The sequence below is a fragment of the Kryptolebias marmoratus genome, linkage group LG3 (genome assembly GCF_001649575.2).
Source record: "Kryptolebias marmoratus isolate JLee-2015 linkage group LG3, ASM164957v2, whole genome shotgun sequence".
Classification (NCBI taxonomy): domain Eukaryota; kingdom Metazoa; phylum Chordata; class Actinopteri; order Cyprinodontiformes; family Rivulidae; genus Kryptolebias; species Kryptolebias marmoratus.
In genome coordinates, this window is record NC_051432.1 from 17,090,311 (window position 1) to 17,109,925 (window position 19,615).

A 19,615-nucleotide genomic window follows, 5' to 3' on the forward strand; every position below is an offset into this window, starting at 1 on the left:
GGGTTGTAAAGTAGATGCTTCGTCCATGTTTTCCTTTGTCAATAGTTTAAACTTGCACGTTTTTACGAATATCCTCGGTTTTAGAGATAAAAACTAATCAGTCTGTTTAAAATTCCTCGTCAGGTTTGTGAAACAAAAACAGTGTTGTGACTGAAAAAAGTCATTTATTAAATGCATTTTATGACCAGCATAAGCTTTTATTATAAGTATTACAGCATACTTGATGTTTTTAATATATATATAAAAAAGCAGTGTAAAGCATCCAGCTCAGCCTGAATCTTTTTGGCAGCACTAAATAAACACATTAAGTACCGTCTGCAGGTCTGAGATCAGCCCCTCGGTGTCCAGCATTAAAATAAATGAGCCAGTGAAGAGATTTAGAGAGGTTACAAACACTGTTTGTCTGTTTGTTTAACTGGCATAGAAGAAATCATTGATTTAAAAAAGAATAAAGCAAAGAAGCTTTGCGTAATACGGCAGCAGTCTTCTTCATGTCACCACAAGCGATTATACTTCAATCGGAGAAACGTAAACTTCACACGATCTTCAAGCCCTTCATGGCAGACTCCAGAGTCTGGAGAGACAAGGAAGAATACGAGAAGTCATAAAATAAAGACCCACATTAACGACGTGGCTGCATGGGTCTGTGTGAGGCGTCTTACCTTGACGTCCCAGATGCCCATTCCTCCATCCATGCCGGTGGTGCAGAATCTGGAGCACTGGTTTCGTCCTCCGTCGAGCACAGAGATTTGACTGAAACATTGTTTTAGAGCAGTCAGAGTCAAAGTCTGCGGGTTACGATTGATGTTTTTCCGAGCACTCCTCCTCCTCCTCCTTTCCTGACCTGATGCTGTTCTTGTGCAGCGTGTTCAGAGCCTTGTCGCTGCTCTGGGTCTCGGAGGCTCGGCGGTCCAGGTTCTGGAAACGCTCCCTGGCGCTGATGCCCTTCTGGGCCGCCTGCTTGGGGACGTCCAGCTTGCCTCCGAACGTCAAGCTGCCTTTGGCTCCGTCATACACAAACAGCACCGGGTAGCAGTCGTGGCCCTGAAGAATCACAGACATGCAAGTTAAATTTAAAAAACTCATTTAAAAATACTTACATTAACATATAGGCTACATGCTACTAAAGAAGGTAATAGATGTGTTTTTATAAAGTTTCTTTTAAAGTTAATTATAAGAAACAATTAGTGAAAAAATCCCAACATTTTCTCACTTTTCCTAAAAGGTTCATATGCTTGCCTTTTTAAACCAATCACATAAACAACAGACGGTTTCCAGAAAAGACTAATATTTGTTGAGCTGATAAAATAACCACAGTGTAACCAGCTGAAGAAAGAAATCCTTCACAAGTTTCTATTTATCCTTTCTCATGGCCAAGGCCGCTAGATTTATTTGTGCCATCTTTCCCAAAGTTTTAGGTTTAGTTCCCATTTATGCAAATTATTTCAGCCATCCACATCCGTCCATTTAGCCTCAGGTGATGAAAATGATTTTGTGTATTTTCTATGGAACACAAAACTGGAGTCACGAGAAATATTACTTAACCAAGAAGATTCTGTCTTTTTACAAACATGAAGTTGAATTTAAAAAGTATAAAATGTGTCCTTATAACGGAAAGGCTCCTACACTGTAGATTTCATTTAAAACAGGTGTGGAATATACGTTAAATACTCACAGCTGCCACCAGGCTGTTCTCGGTGATGAAGGTGACGCACAGCAGAGGAAGAGTCTCGGAGCTCAGACTGCTCACCCTGGGAAAGTCGTGACAAAAAGGTCAAACGTCTGACACACTCATTCACACACACACGCCGACCTGCCCAGGTGCGCTGCCCCCGCCCCTCGTCTCTTACGTGCTCGTCTTGCCTCCCTCAGCGACTGACACCGTGGAGTCATGGGACGTCCAGGCCAGGCGGTTTCCAGAGTGGGAGAAGCACACGCTGTGCACCCAACCTCCTCCTCCTCCTCCTCCTGAGGTCTGAGCTGCAGCTCCGGACCCCCCAGACTCGAACAGCATCTCCCCGAACGGCATCTTGCTGCCCCACGGAGTTGGGCCGGGCTTCTCCTCCACCTCCTTTATGTAGGCTGAGAACACCCTGTGCAGGAGAGATAGTTCCCAAACGTTTCAGCGGAGACCTCAGCTACTGCTGGTTGAAATGCTCAAACATTAATTAAACAAGGACATAAATACAACTCAACTGCACTATACTAATAACACTGATTTTACTGGTTTGTTACATATATGACAAAACTACGTCATCTGCAATTATGTTTAAATTTTATCTGATTTCTTTAGATCATCTCCTGACCCCTCCTCTTGGTGATTCATGTCCCACAGCAGGGTCCCGTCCCTAACTTTAAGAACCACTAGAGGGCTGCTGTCCTGAAAGTTTTAGTTGTTTCCTGCTCCAACACACCCGAGTCAAATTATTTAATTACCTCCTCACCAAATCATCAAGTCCTCCAGACGCACGTCGACAAGTCATCCATTTAAATCAGGCGTTTTGAAGCACAAACTTTGTCTAAAACATGCAGGAGAGCGGCCCCTGAGGAGCGGAGTTTAACACCTGTGCACTAGAGGAGACAAACACCTGCATTTGAAGTCACAGGATCCAGCAGCCAGCAGGACATTATTAGGATGCCAGTCCAAACTCAGGATGGTGGAGCGAATCGGCTTCTTGATGTGCTTGCACACCCACCTGCACGCAACAACACACGGTGTTATTTCTCCCTAAACTGTGCAGTCTTAAAAAAAAAAATCAATAAAATGAAACTTTTCTTTAGTTTCAAACTGAGACAGGAACTTCCTGCAGCCTCACCAGTCGTTCTCAGACTCAAAGTAGCAGATGGAGATGAGCCTCGAGCCGCTGCCCACGGCAAACTTGTTCTCTTTCGGTGACCACTTCACGCAGCGAGCGGCGCGGTTGATCCTGAGGATGACCAGGGTGGGCTTCCACGCTCCCTCCTTCATGGTCCACACGTAGGCGTTACGGTCCGCGCCGCAGGTGACGATACGGTTACTGTCTGGAGCCCAGTCAATACCTGCGGGGGAAAAAAAACTCTTCAGACACTTATACTACCAATATATATTAATACTAAATATATAAATCACATTTATCTACATTATTATGGTTCCAACAGAGACTTTTACTGTACGTAATAAAATAAATGTGTGTCCAAGATGGGAAGTGGAAATAACTGAGAAACTAAAGGTCCAGTTTAATGTGTGCATAATAAACAGGAAGCCACAACCAGATTAGCACAATGAAAACGAGGAAACCAGACACTGCCCAGAATCACGGGGAAGGGTTTATTTTATTTTTTATTGTTCCAGCCTTGCATCCACAAGGAAACAGCAGTTTAGGAGCCCCGATGTCGTATTTATTGAAAACGGGCTCCAGAGTAAATAAATAAAAAACTTGAAACACCACCTTTTTTGTTTTAATGTAGACAGCAAAAATTCCACCTTTTTCTCAACAATGATGTCATAGTCCCACCTGTAATCCAACCTACGACCCGAGGGCGTCCTCTTCTTCTTGTGTTTACATTTTACATCCAGTGTGTGAGCTTTTATTCACATGCTCCACACCTAGTTCCCTGTTTTTGGTGTATTTCTGTATCAGCGTTAAAAGAGTGATTACTCTACTGTTTGGAGTGTTACCTTGTGGATGTTTCAAGATTTCTTTTAAAAAACAACAAATAAAACAAATGTTTTGACAAAACTGTGTTTCCGTGTAGACTAGGCTCGAAGTCCAAACCATGCATCCTGTATCCAGCCTGTATTCTGTCACTTATTGAGACCCAAAAGTTGTAGATTTGATTACGTTTAACACGTTTAAAATCCCAAGAAAAAGCATTTCAGTTTTTTTTTAAATATTTTGTAAACCCTTTTTTGAGCGCTCAGTGCTGCTTCATGATAATTGTGTGACAGTAAAAAAAAGACTAATACATGTTTGTTTAAGACTAAAAGAATGGAGCCAGATTGAGTCTCACCTGTCACCTGTCCATTGTGCTCCTTCAGCTCATGGATTTTGGTCCACTTGGCCCCGTCTTTCTTGTAGATGTGGACCTCATGGTTGTTGGGGCACAGGGCAATTTCTGAGAGGAATAAAAAAACACTTTAAATTTAACACAGATGCTGCTGCGAATGGTAAAATACTCTAAGAAGTGGAAATTCATCAGCAAATGAGCAAAGTACAGAGTGTCTGTAACGGGAAGATCATTGAAATGGACCAAAGACCAGCCGACTTTCAGAGAAAACGACAGAAATACGTTATGTATCTGCCTGAAGGCAGCACACAGACACAAGCTGTCTTTAAATAGACATTGTGTAAGAAAAGCAATCTTTCTTTCCATAAACCGTAGCAAAACCCATGTGTTTTAGTCTGGAGATGAGTCAGAAGAAGTGTTTGTCTAAGAAATGCCGTGTGGGAGCTGTAGTGTACACTTTTGGCTAAAAGATGATTCAGCTCAAGGGTTCGACTTGCGAGGTGTGTGAAACGAACTCACAGAAGTCCGCTACATCCGCTTTGCACGGAAACCAAAGCGCCGATCAAAAACAACCAAATAAGGCATTGGTTTCCTCGAACTAACGGAGCACAAAAGCCTCTCAGAAAGGCCCAGACGGCACCCTGACTCTCACAGGAAACAGGAAATGCCTTCTTCCACCTGGGAGCCAATCACAGGCCTCTGCTTTAGGACGCTGTACTTCTCCTTTGTCAGAAACTGTAGATGTACCACGACGCGTGGGATTGAAACAAATCAAAGATGGGACGAGTTAAAGGCACCGGGCGAAAGGACTTACGGGTCCGATCCTTGTTCCAGGCGTGACAACTAATTGGTTCCAGCAGGAAGCTGTGGTACGCCATGGCCAATCAGATGTCAGAATCGGATCAGGAAGTGGAGAGAGGAACCAGGAGCTGGTGGGCTGGGAGATTAACAGTCCAGTCTTCAAACAAACAAACAAACAAAAAAAAGAAGAAGTTTATACATTCTCATTAGGAGGAAGCAAAGAGGGGTAAAACTGATAAAAAAAGTAAATAATTAATGTGTGAATCTGTGGCATTCCAGTGTTTGAGAAGTAAAACCCCATCAGCTGATCTGAACTCTGAGCTTCTCTTTATCAGGTTGTTTTAATGAAATCCAGACTTTAAGACGCACGTAAAGAAATATGCAGGTCAAGGGTAACAAAATACACTTAGCAGTCTGAGGGGGAAAAACTGAAAACGCAGAAGAGCATAAAGCAAACGTTACACAATAAACACGTTTACTTGCTCTGAGTGACTGCTGCTGGGTTGTTTTCCTCTAAAAATGTACTTTTTCTTACAGTTTGTGCATGTGGGTGTGTGACATGTTCAGTGTACCGGGAGAAAACAAACAGGAGGCTACTTACCCACAGGGCAGGGACAGAGATGAATGGGCGGAAAGCTGCAGAGATGGAGGGGAGGGAAAAGGAAAAATAAAATAAAAGGGTGGCAGAGGATCAAAAAAAGAGGGGTGTTCAGCTCGCGGACTCTGGCCAGTCAACGCGAACGCCAACGACAGAGTGAGGCTCAGGAAGAGAGGAGCCGAGCTGAAAGGGAGGGAGGAGAAGTTTGAAGGGGAAGTGGAGGAGGGCACAGGGAGGGGGGGAAACTCTGACGAGCAGGAAGTTTGCAGCTCGGAGCTTTAAAAGTCATGACAAAGTGTGAGGTTTTTAACTTTTTTATTTTGTTCAACAGGAGTTGAGGAGGGGAAAAGGGGGAAAAAAAAAGCAGAAAGGAAGGGAGGAGCGTGAAAATACAATGTTTCACAAAAAGGAGGAGGTGGAGACAGAGGAGGAAGGCCCAAAGAAAAAAAAAAAAATTGAAAAAAAAGGGAAGGGGGTGGGTCGTGTGGTTACTTCTGCATAAAGAAAGAGGAACAACCTGAAAAGGAAGGGGAAAAAAACTCAAATGTAGAGAGAAGAAAGGACGGCATGAGGACAAAAACAAAAGTTCATATTTATTTTTTTGAATGAATGACATCACACCAGCAGTTCAACTCAAACTCTATGAACAAAAAAACAATCCAATTAAAAAATAAAAAAAACATTAAAATCTCAGATATCACTAAACGCCAGGCGGTCGGCTCAGGTCTAAAACCAACCCTGACAGCTCAAGAGAAGAAGTTACTCTTTCTAAATCTGTTAGTTTTACATTTTAAGTTGCTGTGTCGCCTCCCAGAGGACAGAAGGACACACAGCTCATATTTTGGACGTGTGCTCTCTTATATGATGTCTCCAGCCTTATTAAAACACCTCAGGTTGGACTGGGGACAGGGGACACAGTTACCTGCTGACAGGCAGATAGTCAGAAAAGACAAAGGCCGTCTCTGCAGCAGGACTGTCCGTGAGCCTCCTGAAGTCCAGGATCCCGTCTCTGGTGTCGCTGATGTCGAGCGTCTGGTTGTTTCCTTCGCACCATCCGAAAAGAGCGCGAACCTCCTCGTCTCCTCCAGGGATCATCGCGGCCACCTTTGTGTCGTCTGCAAACCTTTGAGCGTCCCGCGCAGAGGAGGCTCAGTGTGATGGCAGAGACGAGCTGTTTTGAACTCGTTCAGATTCACAAGTTTCCTGTCTTAGAAACTCACGTTCAGATATTACAGCCGTATTACTTAGTTACCCTTTTTTTCATTTAGGATTTAAAAACCCTTCATGTAAAGTTATAGAGTCTAAAAGTAAAAGGTATATACCACTTCACTGCTATGATAATTTAAAGGTGCCTTTTAGATATATTTTTATTTTATTTAGGATATGTACAAGCACACAATCCAGTACAAAAGTCTTGAGCCTTCATTTCTCTGTATTGTTAAAGCAGATGTAACATTTTAATTTTAATTTAATTAATTAGTCTTGCTCAGCGGTTTTTTAGCTTTGAGGTTTTTCCTTTAGACGTGGGCTTTTTTTTTCCACCTGACCTTATTCAGAGGAGTCTGAGAATCGTTCACACCTAAAAGCATTAAGGATGTTATTGTTTCAGACTTCGCTCTCAGGCTGCAGGTTTACTTGTGGTTCCTAGAGTTTCTAAAAGCAGAACAGGAGGCAGAGCTTCGAGTCATCAGGCTCCTCTCTTTCTGTCCCTGAGGCTGACACTCTGTCAACTTTTAAGACTTTCCTTTTAAATAAATCCTATAGTCAGGGTTAGTTTGGGTTTCCTGAGTTATCCCTTAGTTCTGCTGCTGTAGACTCAGACTGCTGGAGGACAAACTGACCACATTTCCTCACTCCGCTCTCCATGTTTGTATTTGTATTTGTAAATATTATTAACATGCATTTTCTTTCCCGTAGAAACTCCACCTGGACCAGCCTGTCTGTGTTTGTCTTTGTCTCTTCCCTGTCCTCTCAAACCCAAGCCGGTTGAGACAGATGGCCGCTTGTCCTGGTTCTGGTTCTGCTGGAGGTTTCTTTCTGTTCAAAGGAAGTCGTTCCTTTCCGCTGTCGCCAACAAGCTGCTCAGGATGGGAGACTGTGACAAAGTCATGATTCAACACAACCTTAGATAACATTTACTAATTGGTATTTTATGTATGCGAGTGTTTTTGTACAAAGCCCTGAGAGGACTTTGCTGTAAATTGGCGCTCTATAAATAAACCAAATTGAATTAAAAAGGCTCCTCAAACCAAGAGATAAATCAACGTTCTGTTGACTCAGAAAAACCTAACAAAGAAACCATCTTAAATTGGATTGTTACCATCAGCCTGTCTCAAAGGAAATTGGTTCCCATTTTTTGGAGATGGGAGAAAAAAAAAACAATTTGAGACACAAATAGTATTTCAGCACCAAAGAGCAATTAGCTAAAAGCTGACATGCAGTAGATCCAGGAAAGGATAATTCATCTCTCAGGTCCGTCCTGTGTCAGGTCTTTGATGGATTATTATTATTTTTTGCATTTATTAAAGACATGACTCTTTTCATCTGCTTGTGAATGTTTCTTAGACCCGACATCTTTTGTCCTCCACTCGTCAACTTTCCTTATTTCTTTAAGCACAAACTGGACAAAATGCTGCTACGATCATGTACCAAGACTGGGCAGAAAATGGGTGAACGTCATTCAGAAGGGCTGATGAAATAATCTGGCTCCTTTGAAGTATAGTTTAAAGTGAGGGATGACGGTATTATCAATTTATAGAAAACAGTGAAGAAGGTAAATGAAACCTCACCGAATCAGGCCTCGAGAACAAGCGATTAACTTCGACATAATAACCTTACAACACTCAACACGACACATTTATTATCCGAACGTCCAGAAATTAAAACCCTTCTGAGATACTGCAGCTGAATTACCTACAGTCACCAATAGAGAATCCACACAAAGAAAAAGAGAGCAGCCGTGTTAGCTGTGTAGTGTAAATGTATTTCAACTTTATTTCATGTCTAACTCATGATCAGTTACATAGAAATCCTCCATCATGTGTGTGTTTTTTTAGCGTTTCAGCTACAGAGCCCAATGCTGGCCAGTCATGACTCCGCGCACAGTTTAGACAGCCTCTTTTCTTTCTCTCCTCCAAACGATTCTGTACAGGTTTGAACAGACAACCATCGACATGTACTCAGAATATCAATAACCCCAGGTCTCAAACTAAACAAGAATTTCACCAACCAAAAGATAAATACCGTCCTCCAGCGAGGAAACATCCCATCGTCGAACGCACAGTACTCAACACCTATATTGAAAGATCACGTCGAGGTTGCTCTGAGGTGGAATACAGTCTGATTTTTTTGGATAAAACACACCTTTTATAGTGTTTAGCTTTTGGTACTGGAGGTTAGAGAACATAAAAACACACATTTCACATCACGTTTAATACGTGTCAGAAAACCATCCCACTTTTACACCTGGTTAACCTTCATTTAAAAGCAAACAAAGAAAAATAATATCAGTGATCTCACACATCAGCTTAGTGTGTTTAGTGTTTGTGTTGTGTGTGTGTGTAATTGTGAGCGTGTACACACCCACAAGAGTGTATAATGGTCTGATCAGTGCTTCAGCAGACACTCGATAAGGTGGTCAGTTATGTACTTTACTGGCTGCGTCACACGGGTGGAGGGGCTGAGATTGAGAAGGGGTGGGGGGTGGGCGTGGGGGGGAGGTGAGCCTGCAGCGTCTCTTCATTGATTCGTACAAAGTCTTCACATGATGCGCAGACCCTGGATAGAAGCTTCTAGGCTCTGAGGAGGTAAACACAGGAGGGAGTCAGCGCTGGAAGATATGAGAGGGGAAAACAAAACTTCTGAGAAGTTTAAAAGTAAAAAAAAAAACGGATCACCTTGAAGTCCCAAATGGTCATCGCGCCATCGATGCCTGTGGTGCAGAACTTGCGACAATCCCTTTTGTCTCCCTCATAGATAGACACTTGGCTAAAATACAAACAAACAAACAAACAAACAAAAAGGTGTAATTACATACAGACATTTTAAGGAATACAGTGTGATGTATGTCCTTACACCTAAAGAGATATAAATCTTTTGAAGTGGAAAGGTTATGAACGATTAATATCTTACCTGTTGTAGATGGCTCTTTGAACGACCTCGGTTTGACAGTTTAATTCTAACAAGACTGACGAGCTAATGGCTAGTCCGAGTGGGCCCAAAACCAAAGTGGCCCGCGGCCATCTTTAATCTACAATCTCAAAAATGTAATTGCAGTTCATGTCAATGCCAACCTTTACACCAGTTATCATCAGTTTCACATTACATGGATAATGTGACAGAAATATGATTTTCCTGCCAGAAGTGCTACAGCTAGCTGCTGCTGACACATTTACAAAACACAGAGTTAGACAAAAATAACTGTACTGTGAAACTGACTCTCTCAGACTAGCCATTAGCTCGTTCATCTGGTCAAAATTAAACACGATTGCTCCAAACTGGGGTCGTCTGAAGGGCTGTCCACAACAGGTAAGATATGTGTTCATAACCTTTTCACAGAACACCACTTCAAAAAAAAAATTGAATTACTGCTTTAAATATTTAGACAACTATAACAGTTTGCTGTATTTTTTTGAAAGAGAGAAGCTGCAAACGTATAAATCCTCCAGGAAGTCACTGAACATGAAACACGTCGGCGTGTAATACTCACCAAACACCACGCTGTCTTTATGTTTGAACTGAGCCAACAACACATTCAGTACTAACAGCAGATGTTCTGGTGCTTGATAGAACCAACCATCTCTGTGATGAGACGTGGTCTTCAGCTGATCATAGTCACATCACTGTGCAGAGCCTGAGGCCAAGGCTCCAGACAGGAGCTCCTTTGGTGATATTATTCAGCAATATGGCCTCAGAGATGAGCATCTATTTAAGCTGCCTTTGGTTTTTCACACACAAGCCAATCAAGCCAACAAAGTGTGATGTGAGCGATGTGAAACCAGCAGCGAGACAGCGGCGTTGATTGGGAGGTGGATGCCGCCGCCCACTTCACACACAGCTCTGTGACTACCTGAGTCGCTGGCTCGGAGGCGTACCAGCCGTGAATCAACTTCAACCCCACTTTATCATTTCCTACATGACACAGGTGCAGGCAGAGAGCATCTCAGTCTCAGCTTCAACGATTGCATTAAAAAATAAAAAATAAAATTCCACCACAGCACAATATGTCCCGAATAAAGAAGGAAGATCTGCCTGAAAATGAAAACAGCACACCTTTTTCATTTTTTTTTTCCTGGCACTTTTGTTTGTAACGAAAGCATCTCCTCTTCAGTAATGCGATATTTATAGCAGAACTTTGGCACAGGTGGGACTTTTCTGATTTGCTGCAACTTGGCTGGTATTCAGTCACAGATGATGAGCAACAGCACAGAGATGTGACTGAGACAGTTTCATAACCACTCAAATGTTACCAGGAGTTTCCAATATTACTTTGCATTGTAAAAAAAAATAAGGCGTCTATTCAAATGGCTTCTGTAACAACTCTGAAAATACATGCCTGCCTGACTACCAACAGATAAATCAGTCCTAACTCAAACAGAAAACATCATTACTTGCAGTTTAAAGCTTTAGGTGTCTTGTACACTTTTTGGTTATTATTGATACAGACAAAATTATTGCCAACTTTAATTATAATTGCTACAGCTTCTACATATATGCACATTTATAGGACTCAACTAGAACAGATTTCCATCTATAAATGACCCTGGAATAAAACTTGTGGCTCTGAATTATGGTTGCACGGTTTACTAAACTGTGCTTCCAGTCAATGATAATGTATTAGCAATAAAAAAGGTTCAGGTTATATAATTCAACATGCCACAAAATATTCAACTTTCTCTTGTTTGTGATTCTTATGTTTGTGTACAAAAAACAGCAAACATTTCAACTCTGATCCGTTTACAGCCACTGTATGAACTGAAGGTTAGAAGCTGGGAACAAAGTAATTAGCTTATTAATAGGATCTCATGGTCGAGAAAACTACGACATAAAAGCCAATTTAATCAACATAAACCACTGAATTTAAGGCACAACTTTTAGGAGTCATAATGTCTGCACTTGGCGTGTGACTTACGTGATGCTGTTCTGGTGCAGTGTTTCCAGGGTTGTGTTGCGGTCCTCGGTGGTGGCTCGTTTGTCCATGTTCCTGAAGCGCTCCATGGCCGACATGTTCCTCTGGATGCTCTGCTTGGGGAGGTCCAGCTTTGACACGAATGTCAGCGTTCCACCATCGTCACAGCGGAAGAGCATGGGGCAACAGTCATGGCCCTGATGGTGCAAAGGACAAATTCATTTATTTACATTATTATTATCATCACTACTTCCAGTCAACCTGTGGATGGAAATATTAAACTCTTACCGCCGCTACTAGACTGTTCTCTGAGACGAAAATGACGCTGAGGAGAGGAAGGAACTCCGTCTTCAGCTGTAAGGGACTAAACACAAAAATGACCTATCAGTGATCCATCTGACAGTATCTGAGACAGAGAGCAGAGTACAAACACATTCAGATTTGTCGTTTTCATTAAAATAACAGCTGTGACACTCAGATGATCCAATTAGAGAAATTCACTGAGTTTGTGGCCAAGAATATAACTACTTCATTAATTCTCCCTTGTAAAAAATGTAAAAGCACATTCTTTGTTTAATTTTATGAACAGGACTGACTTTTTTTCTATGCATTAGCCATTTTATTTTAATGAAAGAGACTTATTGAGAGTTATTTATTTGTTTCTTGACACAAATAATCCATCTTTCTCTCTCCTAAATTCAGTTTGGTTTAAAAACAAACATTTGCACTCAGTCAGTAAATAATGCACCAATTTCAGCTTTTTTTTTTTTTTTTAAATTATTGTATGTAACTTAACAGCAATCCCTTCACTATTATTGTTGATCATTGCAGCAGTGTTTTATTTTTATTTCATCAAACAACGAAGTCCTGTGTAGATGATTTTTCTTTCCTGCCACAATGACAGTACCTCAATTTAGGCCCAACATTCATAAAATGGTAAAAAATATAAACAAATAGCTTTACTTTTACAATTCCTTTGCGCAGCTGTTATGAATAAGCTTCAGTTTTGTTTCATGCAGGTGAAAATACGTGCAACAAACGACCTTTTTAACAAAACGTTTAAATTATCTGGGAATAAAGAACATGCAGAAATGAACGTACCTGGCAGTCTTAGAGCTGTCTACCACAGTGACAGTGCTGTCATGGCTGACCCATGCCAGGCGGTTTCCAGAGGCTGAGAAGGACACGGAGTGGACCCATCCCCCTCCACCTGGCACACAATGACCAGACGTGGTTTAGCTTTAAGCACTACGACAACCCTTGTGAAAGAAGGCATAAGTACAGACCTGCTCCCCCAAATTCTGCTAGCACAGCCCCAAATGGCATCTTGCTGCCCCAGGGTGTGGGGCCTGGTTTCTCCTCCACCTCCTTAATGTAGGCTGAGAACACCCTGGAGGCCCGAGAGAGAGGAGAGCGACAAGAAGGAAACGGAAATCAGAAGTTAAGGGAGACGGCTGGTCAGTTTTTTATCCATCACACCTTCATCTTTTAAGCATTCTGTTCTGTTTGAAGACGACTCTTACCTGCATTTGAAGTCACACGAACCAGCCGCCAGGAGGACATTGTTGGGATGCCAGTCTAGACTGAGGATGGTGGAGCGGATTGGCTTCTTTATATGCTTGCTCACCCACCTGACCCACATGAGAGACGTGACTTAAGCACCAGAAAATTAGATTTGAGCTAGCAGAATCGAAGTGAATGTAAACAATTAACTAGCGTTGCTTTTAAAAACACCACATTACATTTATGAGTGTCAAAAAAACAGATCAAACACTCAGAATAGTTCTGCTAAATAGAGCATCTCGAAGCAAATGCATCAGATTCCTTTAAAAAACAAAAACATGATCACTGCTGTCACGTTCTCACCAGTCGTTCTCAGACTCAAAGTAGCAGACAGAGATGAGTCGAGCTCCGCTGCCAACTGCAAACTTGTTCTCCAGTGGAGACCACTTGACAAAGGTGGCTGCTCGGTTGATCCTGAGGATGACCAGTGTGGGCTTCCACACTCCTTCTTTCTGAGACCACACGTAGGCGTTACGATCTGCCCCGCAAGTCACTATACGGTCACTCTTTGGAGCCCAGTCGATACCTACAACGCAGGCAAGAAACAGAGGCGATTAGTTTGAGGGCGAGACTCCGCAACTACCAGTTTTCAGAAGAAATTTGAGTAAATGTTTATAGGGGTAAAGATGGTAATTCATCCCAATATTATATTTCTTAAACAAATAAAACATGCATCATTTTGTTTTGCATTTCATCGTGGACGTGGTAAAACACGGGTCAGCAAGGGGACAAATTGAAGTGCAAACACCACTGAGAAAAGAACGGCGTACAAGACACCGTGTCTACATGTTGAAAAGCCCAGTCATGCAGCAAAAAGGATCCATTTATTCAGGAAGCGCTCACACTTTGAATGTTCTTTTTGTTTCAAACTTTTCATCAAATCAAGATATGCTCAGAGGCTTGTTACACTTGTTCTCGTCGGCTAATTGAATTAATAGATGCTGCACAGTTGAAGCAAGTCACCAGAGACGTCCGTGTATGTGGCGACACAAATCATAACAAGTCGGCAGACTATTCTGGGGAAGAACGTGTTCTGCTTCTAAGAGATTCAGTCGAATCAAATACCTGTTATGTGCCCGTTGTGCTCCTTCAGCTCGTGGGTCTTCACCCACTGGTTGCCGCTCTTCTTGTAGATATGAACTTCATGGTTGTTTGGACTAATGGCAATCTCTGAAGGCAAAGGGGAAAAGAAAACCAGCAGGTTACCGCGCAGACGACAAACCAGTCGGACTAGATTCCCAAATCTAATGAAAGCTGAAAAACAATCCCTTCCTATTGTCTTCTTATTTACCCGCTGTTGCCCCCTTTTTTTTACCATTACCAAATTACCATTTGACATGCTTTCACACAGCAGCTGGGGATGTTATAATCGTGTTGCTGCGTTCAAATTAGCACCCCTAGTGTAAACACAGAGAGATATTTGAGCCCTTACGTGTCCTGTCGCGGTTCCAAGCGTGGCAGGTGATGGGCTCCAGCAGAAACTGGTGAAGGGACATCTTGTCTGGGTGTGGTCCTTAAAGTGCAACTCTTCTGCACGGTCACCAAAGCAAAACTTAAGTTAGCAACTAGCCGGGAAACAAGAGTCCCGGAGCAAACAGCTCGACCCGAACTCTGCCTCCACCCGGACGTGTGTGCCAGAGATTACAAACGCTGCTGAACAAACACAACACGCCGACATTATTTGGTGACAAATCGTCCAACGATGACTTTAACGCCTCGACGTTGAGGTTACACTTGATAGCAGCTAGCTTGACTTCGTTAGCTAAAACCTACATGTATGAAAACACTGAGCCATGGCCGCTTCTGTTTAAATTATGTGGTCGATTTGTTAACCACGTTTTACCCAAGCTTATAAACTACAAATTATGCAATTTCTTCACTTAAACGAGCCGACTTTAACCTGGTTAGCTGGTGGTGGTTAGTGACACAGCCACGACAGGGTTGGTTGCATTAGCAACTAATGAAACATTAACGCTAAAACCAGCATTTGTCGCTTTAGCTCAAATTGTACAAATGTTAAAAGGCTTGACAGCCAGGCGAGACTTGTCGAGAACATAAATATCTACTCCTGTGCACACGGTCACCGGGAGGCCTACGTCCCCGGTTTTCAGACCTCGGCGTTTCCTCGGAGGAGACGCCTGACGTTGTTCCGCTAGCCCCTCGTGCTAACTCACCTCGTCGGTCCGGTTCTCCGAGTTAGCCGGCGAGAGCTAAAGTCACACCGTCGTTGGGTGGTGGGGGTGGGAGAGGTTACAGATCAGGAGTGGACTTGAATTCGCGGACTCTGGTCAGTCGACACGAATTCGTCCAGGAATGTTGAGGGAATGTCAAGACGGCCAGTGAGATATGACCGGGAGCATCCGGTGGCTAGCTCGGCAGCAAAACCCGTGGATACCTGGCTGACAGCTAGCTTAGCATCGTCACGCTAAGCTGCTACATTCAACTGAATAACGCCGTTCACGACGACGTCTCACACCGACTACAACCAGGGCGAAAGAGCTCCTCTGGCGGTTTGAGGAGAAACCTGCCAAGTGACTTTTACAGGTGGAAGATAAACCCTTCCCAGTCCTTAATAATAGGCTGTTTACAGCCGCACGAACGAGGTGAATTATGCGCGAATTTCACTCGAAATAAAACGAGGCCACAGAGGAATATTGTGAATATCGCTCTACATGTAAACACTTATGTCACTGGGAGCTGTTTATTTAAAAAAATAAATAAAATTATACTTTATAGTTGTCCTGGCTTTATATATTCTTGATTAGTACTTAATTACCACGAGCATTTATTTATTCTGCACAGTTAGCATGCTACAATCCTCCGGGTAAATTCGGTAATTCAGTTCACTTTATGGACTCGGGTTAATCTGAGTCACTCACTAAAGTGATCTGGTTCACTTCAGTCACATGAGTCGTTCGGCGACCTGTCTGAGTCCGCAGAGTTTTCTGGGATTCTGCTGTTTTGTTTTTGTTTTTGTTTTTCTCGGTGAGTTTACTAACTAAATCAGAAACACACCATGCCTGGCAGTCTGCCGCAGGACATGTAGGATCCGGGTTAATTGAGATCATGGACTCGTGAGTCCTGATTCAGTACGAGGGTTCGGATCTTTAACCCGGGTGAGTCAGTAACCAACCAGCTCAGTTAACACTCCCTGTCTGTTAGTTAAATTAATCCACGATTAGTTCATTCTTAAACGTGTCTTTATTGCCCAGTCAGAAGTTAACCTGATCAGAATTATTTTTTTATTTATCGTATAGTTATCAAAAACACTTGATCTGCGTTTTTATTCAGTCCTTTTTGATTGATTAGCTGTAAATAGGTCTACGTATTGCACTTGAGTTTTGAAGCTTAAAACTGTGATCATCATTGGTCACTGTGACAACAAATCTATTTTTAGGCCTATATACAGTCATATTGAGATTAGACATGTAAAGACATGGTTTGTTAGAATCCAGCTTTCTTCTCTTACCCACGATTACTGAGTTTTAGATTTATTAAAAAGCCTTGTGGTGTGTTTGTATCTGCAAAACCCAGGACTGCTGATCTGTAGTTAGTACATTAGTAAATAAAACAGTTTGTATTTTACTAAAAGCTTGTATATTAAATAACTTCCTCCCTGTTTAAAAAGGTCATGCCACTGTTGAATTATGGGTAATAGGGTTTTTAACCAGTCTGAGGTGAGTTCAATTAATGGCACCTGCTGGGACTTCAGACGTAGCTGCTGCTGTTGGATGAAAACACTGAAACACCTTTGGAGTCTTTTTTTTTCTGTGTTACTTCACTTATGAGTTAAATGGAATCAAAAGCAGAGGAAACCTTTTCTACACCTCCTCCGTTCTTTTTATCAGGTAAAGTCTGATACAAACATGTCACCTATTGCTTGCCTTTCCTGGCTGGAAACAATCAGCTAAAAACTTAAATCACTTCTGTCCAGGAGGGAGTTTATCAGAGCAAAATGTGAGAGCCTACCATGTCAACTCACCTGTCGACTCTCTGCCACCTCCTGTCTTCTCGCCTCTCCCAGGTGACGTTTACAGTTGATCTGTAATGAAGATGCTGGTGACCTGATTGTTTTAGTGTATTCTTGTTTTTTTATTTTCTTGTGTGTGGGGGTGTTGTCCAGTCTGAATATGAGTTGATATGATGTCAGATTTGAAAGGTATTAGTGTTTTTTTCCCCTGTGTGACAGGTTGCCATGCTTTAACACAAATACATAAACCATTTTAGGAAATATTGTAAGCTAGAGAGGAATTTTTAGTTAATTGCAAACAGCTGAAAATCAAGTAATTGATTAAGAAAAGAGACTTCTGTCATAATCTCTCATTTTACAGCCCAAAATGAAACAACCAACACAGAGGATGAATCGAGTCCTTTTTTCTTTAAAACAAGTTTAAGGTTTAATTAAAGGCCCAATATTCTTTGAAGGAGAGCGTATTGTTGCCAGAGGTTTAAACTAAGATGTTTTGGTCAAACCTCGTAAACGACCTGCTTGAAGATGACTCTCAGCTACTACCAGACCAAATTTAGCTCAGTATCTGTAAAGCTGACTGAATTTTAGCCATTTTTGTGTTGGCTAATCTAGCTGCGGTTTGCAGACTTTACCTACTCATCAAGTTGCTACGTGTGGAAACGGTTCTGACCCTGTATCCTCCACAAAAACTCAGGATTAATGCGATCATTTGCGGGCGGAGTATAGTTTTGTAAATATCTCTGTTGCCTTCAAAGGCAGCTACTAATCCTTTGAGTTTGCCTGTGTGAACTTATTTGATTCCACTTTTCATAAATGATCTTAACCCTAAAAACTAAAAACAATAAAGGCATGTAATGCATTTGGGTTGCTCTAGAAGTTCCTTTTTTCACAAAGTAGAGGCAGTTTTTTTTTTAAACTCCTGCTTGTTTTAAAGGGTCGTGCTGCATGGAGTCATTTAACCAGTCTGGAGAGTTTCTATTAATTTCATCTGACTTCTAATGTAGCTGCTGATGGATAAAAACATTAAAACAAATCTGGCGTTCTCTAAAGTGAGTCACTTCCTCCACTGTGCTTTTTTTTAAATATCAGGTTAAAACAGTAAAAGATGTTGCATATTACTTGATTTTCTTAGCTGTAAATAATCAGTTTGTCATAAGATTTAAGTGTGTATCGTTTCTTTCCAGAAGAGGGTGGATTTGGAAAACATTCGAGCGTTTACCACATCCAGTCTTCTCTCAGCTCTCCACCACCTCCTGTCTTATCACCTCTGCCAGGTGAATGGTAACATTTATCTGGAGCGAAGATGTGGGTCTGATGATCACAATGTCTTTTTTTGTGTGTTATTTTTGTTTGTACAATCAGGATAAGAGTCGGAAATATAGTCAGACTTTAACACTGCTGCACATTTGAGCCTCCTCTGTTTTTGTGATGTTTTATTTTTATTTTCCCTTTAATTGAGTCATCTAAAATGGACGACTCACTTCCTTCACTATACCTTTCTCTGTTTTAGAAAAAAGTCCCCTGGGCCAAAACATGTCACTCTTTGTTTTTTTCTGAACTAGAAATATTCAGATTTTGCTGAAACTAATATATTTAAGTCTGTTTGCCATTTTTACTCCAGGAGAGAGTGTGACTGACAGAAACGTGAGAGTCTACCACATCCACTCGCCTAATAATCCTCCACCGCCTTCCTCCTTCTCACCCCCACAAGGTGAATGCTGAAACTCCTTCATGACGCATCGTCACATTGTCACTGCTGATTAGAATAGTTTTTCCTGCCGAGCATTTATCCACACGTCCATTTTCTTTCCCAGCTTTTCTGTGAAGGAGCTGTTTTTTTTTTTTCATTTAATCTGCTCCTTTTATCCCTGTAGTTTCTGGGCCAATGTTTGTGAGCTATGAAAGCAGGCCATATCGCTCCCCGGCGCTGACGACGTGCGTCTCCTGTCGGACCCAGGTCACCACGGAGGTCACCTTTAAAGTCGGGGCTTACGCCTGGCTCCTGTGCCTTGTGTTTGTGTTTTGCGGGTGAGGGGGGAAAAAACACATTCAGTTTCTTAAAACGAGCCAGCGCTAATCAGCTAATTACACAAACTGGACCGTGTAAGAGTCTGTCATTTTCTTCTTTTACAGGTTGGTACTCGGCTGCTGCCTGATTCCATTTTTTGTCAACCATTTTAAGGACGCCTACCACACTTGTCCTCGCTGTAAACGGGTTCTTCATATCCAGAGGAGGGAGTGCTGCGAATGAAAACCTTCAGCTCGTACAGTTCACATTAGGCCCAAAAAAATTAAAGAAATCAGTTCCTGTCATGTGGACAACAGATATTTAATCCGCTTTTAGTTGTTTTTTAATAAGACAAATTAATAAATGTTTTCTAGGGCATTATTTGTATTTTGTGTTTAGAAAATAAGAATCAAATGCTTGAATCAATTGTGAATATTTGCTACAAATAAAACTCATTTAACATGAATGGAGAACTCTTTTAAGTACCTTTTCTTTTCCATTATTCTGATAATGACAGAATTACTTTGAATCCTGTGGAAATGAAATGCCTTTCAACACTTC

At 41.9% G+C, this 19,615-nt stretch overlaps 3 protein-coding genes across 4 annotated transcripts; 1 reads left to right on the forward strand and 2 right to left on the reverse strand.

Moving 5' to 3' along the window:
* Positions 1 to 147: 147 nt before the first annotated feature.
* LOC108244489 (actin-related protein 2/3 complex subunit 1B-B) lies at positions 148 to 5,588 on the reverse strand. The gene is made up of 10 exons (XM_017430776.3): positions 5,390 to 5,588; positions 4,802 to 4,945; positions 3,991 to 4,095; positions 2,817 to 3,039; positions 2,589 to 2,696; positions 1,851 to 2,093; positions 1,676 to 1,751; positions 845 to 1,044; positions 663 to 753; positions 148 to 574 (listed from the first exon to the last, which is right to left on the reverse strand). The coding sequence occupies exons 2-10, from the start codon at positions 4,863 to 4,865 to the stop codon at positions 536 to 538; spliced, it is 1,149 nt and encodes a 382-aa protein (XP_017286265.1). The 5' UTR covers positions 4,866 to 4,945; positions 5,390 to 5,588; the 3' UTR covers positions 148 to 535.
* Positions 5,589 to 8,353: 2,765 nt separating this feature from the next.
* On the reverse strand, positions 8,354 to 15,552 carry arpc1a (actin related protein 2/3 complex, subunit 1A). The gene is made up of 11 exons (XM_017431030.3): positions 15,251 to 15,552; positions 14,509 to 14,606; positions 14,142 to 14,246; positions 13,380 to 13,602; positions 13,037 to 13,144; positions 12,800 to 12,903; positions 12,615 to 12,723; positions 11,802 to 11,877; positions 11,517 to 11,710; positions 9,283 to 9,373; positions 8,354 to 9,184 (listed from the first exon to the last, which is right to left on the reverse strand). The coding sequence occupies exons 2-11, from the start codon at positions 14,570 to 14,572 to the stop codon at positions 9,146 to 9,148; spliced, it is 1,113 nt and encodes a 370-aa protein (XP_017286519.1). The 5' UTR covers positions 14,573 to 14,606; positions 15,251 to 15,552; the 3' UTR covers positions 8,354 to 9,145.
* Positions 15,553 to 15,617: 65 nt separating this feature from the next.
* On the forward strand, positions 15,618 to 19,520 carry LOC108245746 (lipopolysaccharide-induced tumor necrosis factor-alpha factor homolog). Of its 2 annotated transcripts, none has more exons than XM_017432948.3 (6): positions 15,618 to 16,924; positions 17,011 to 17,100; positions 18,231 to 18,320; positions 18,668 to 18,757; positions 18,921 to 19,074; positions 19,180 to 19,520. In XM_017432948.3, the coding sequence occupies exons 1-6, from the start codon at positions 16,870 to 16,872 to the stop codon at positions 19,295 to 19,297; spliced, it is 597 nt and encodes a 198-aa protein (XP_017288437.1). In that variant the 5' UTR covers positions 15,618 to 16,869; the 3' UTR covers positions 19,298 to 19,520. The 2 variants fall into 2 exon arrangements, with proteins under 2 accessions (XP_017288437.1, XP_017288514.3); XM_017433025.3 differs by having other exon boundaries at positions 18,234 to 18,320.
* The last annotated feature ends 95 nt before the right edge of the window (positions 19,521 to 19,615 follow it).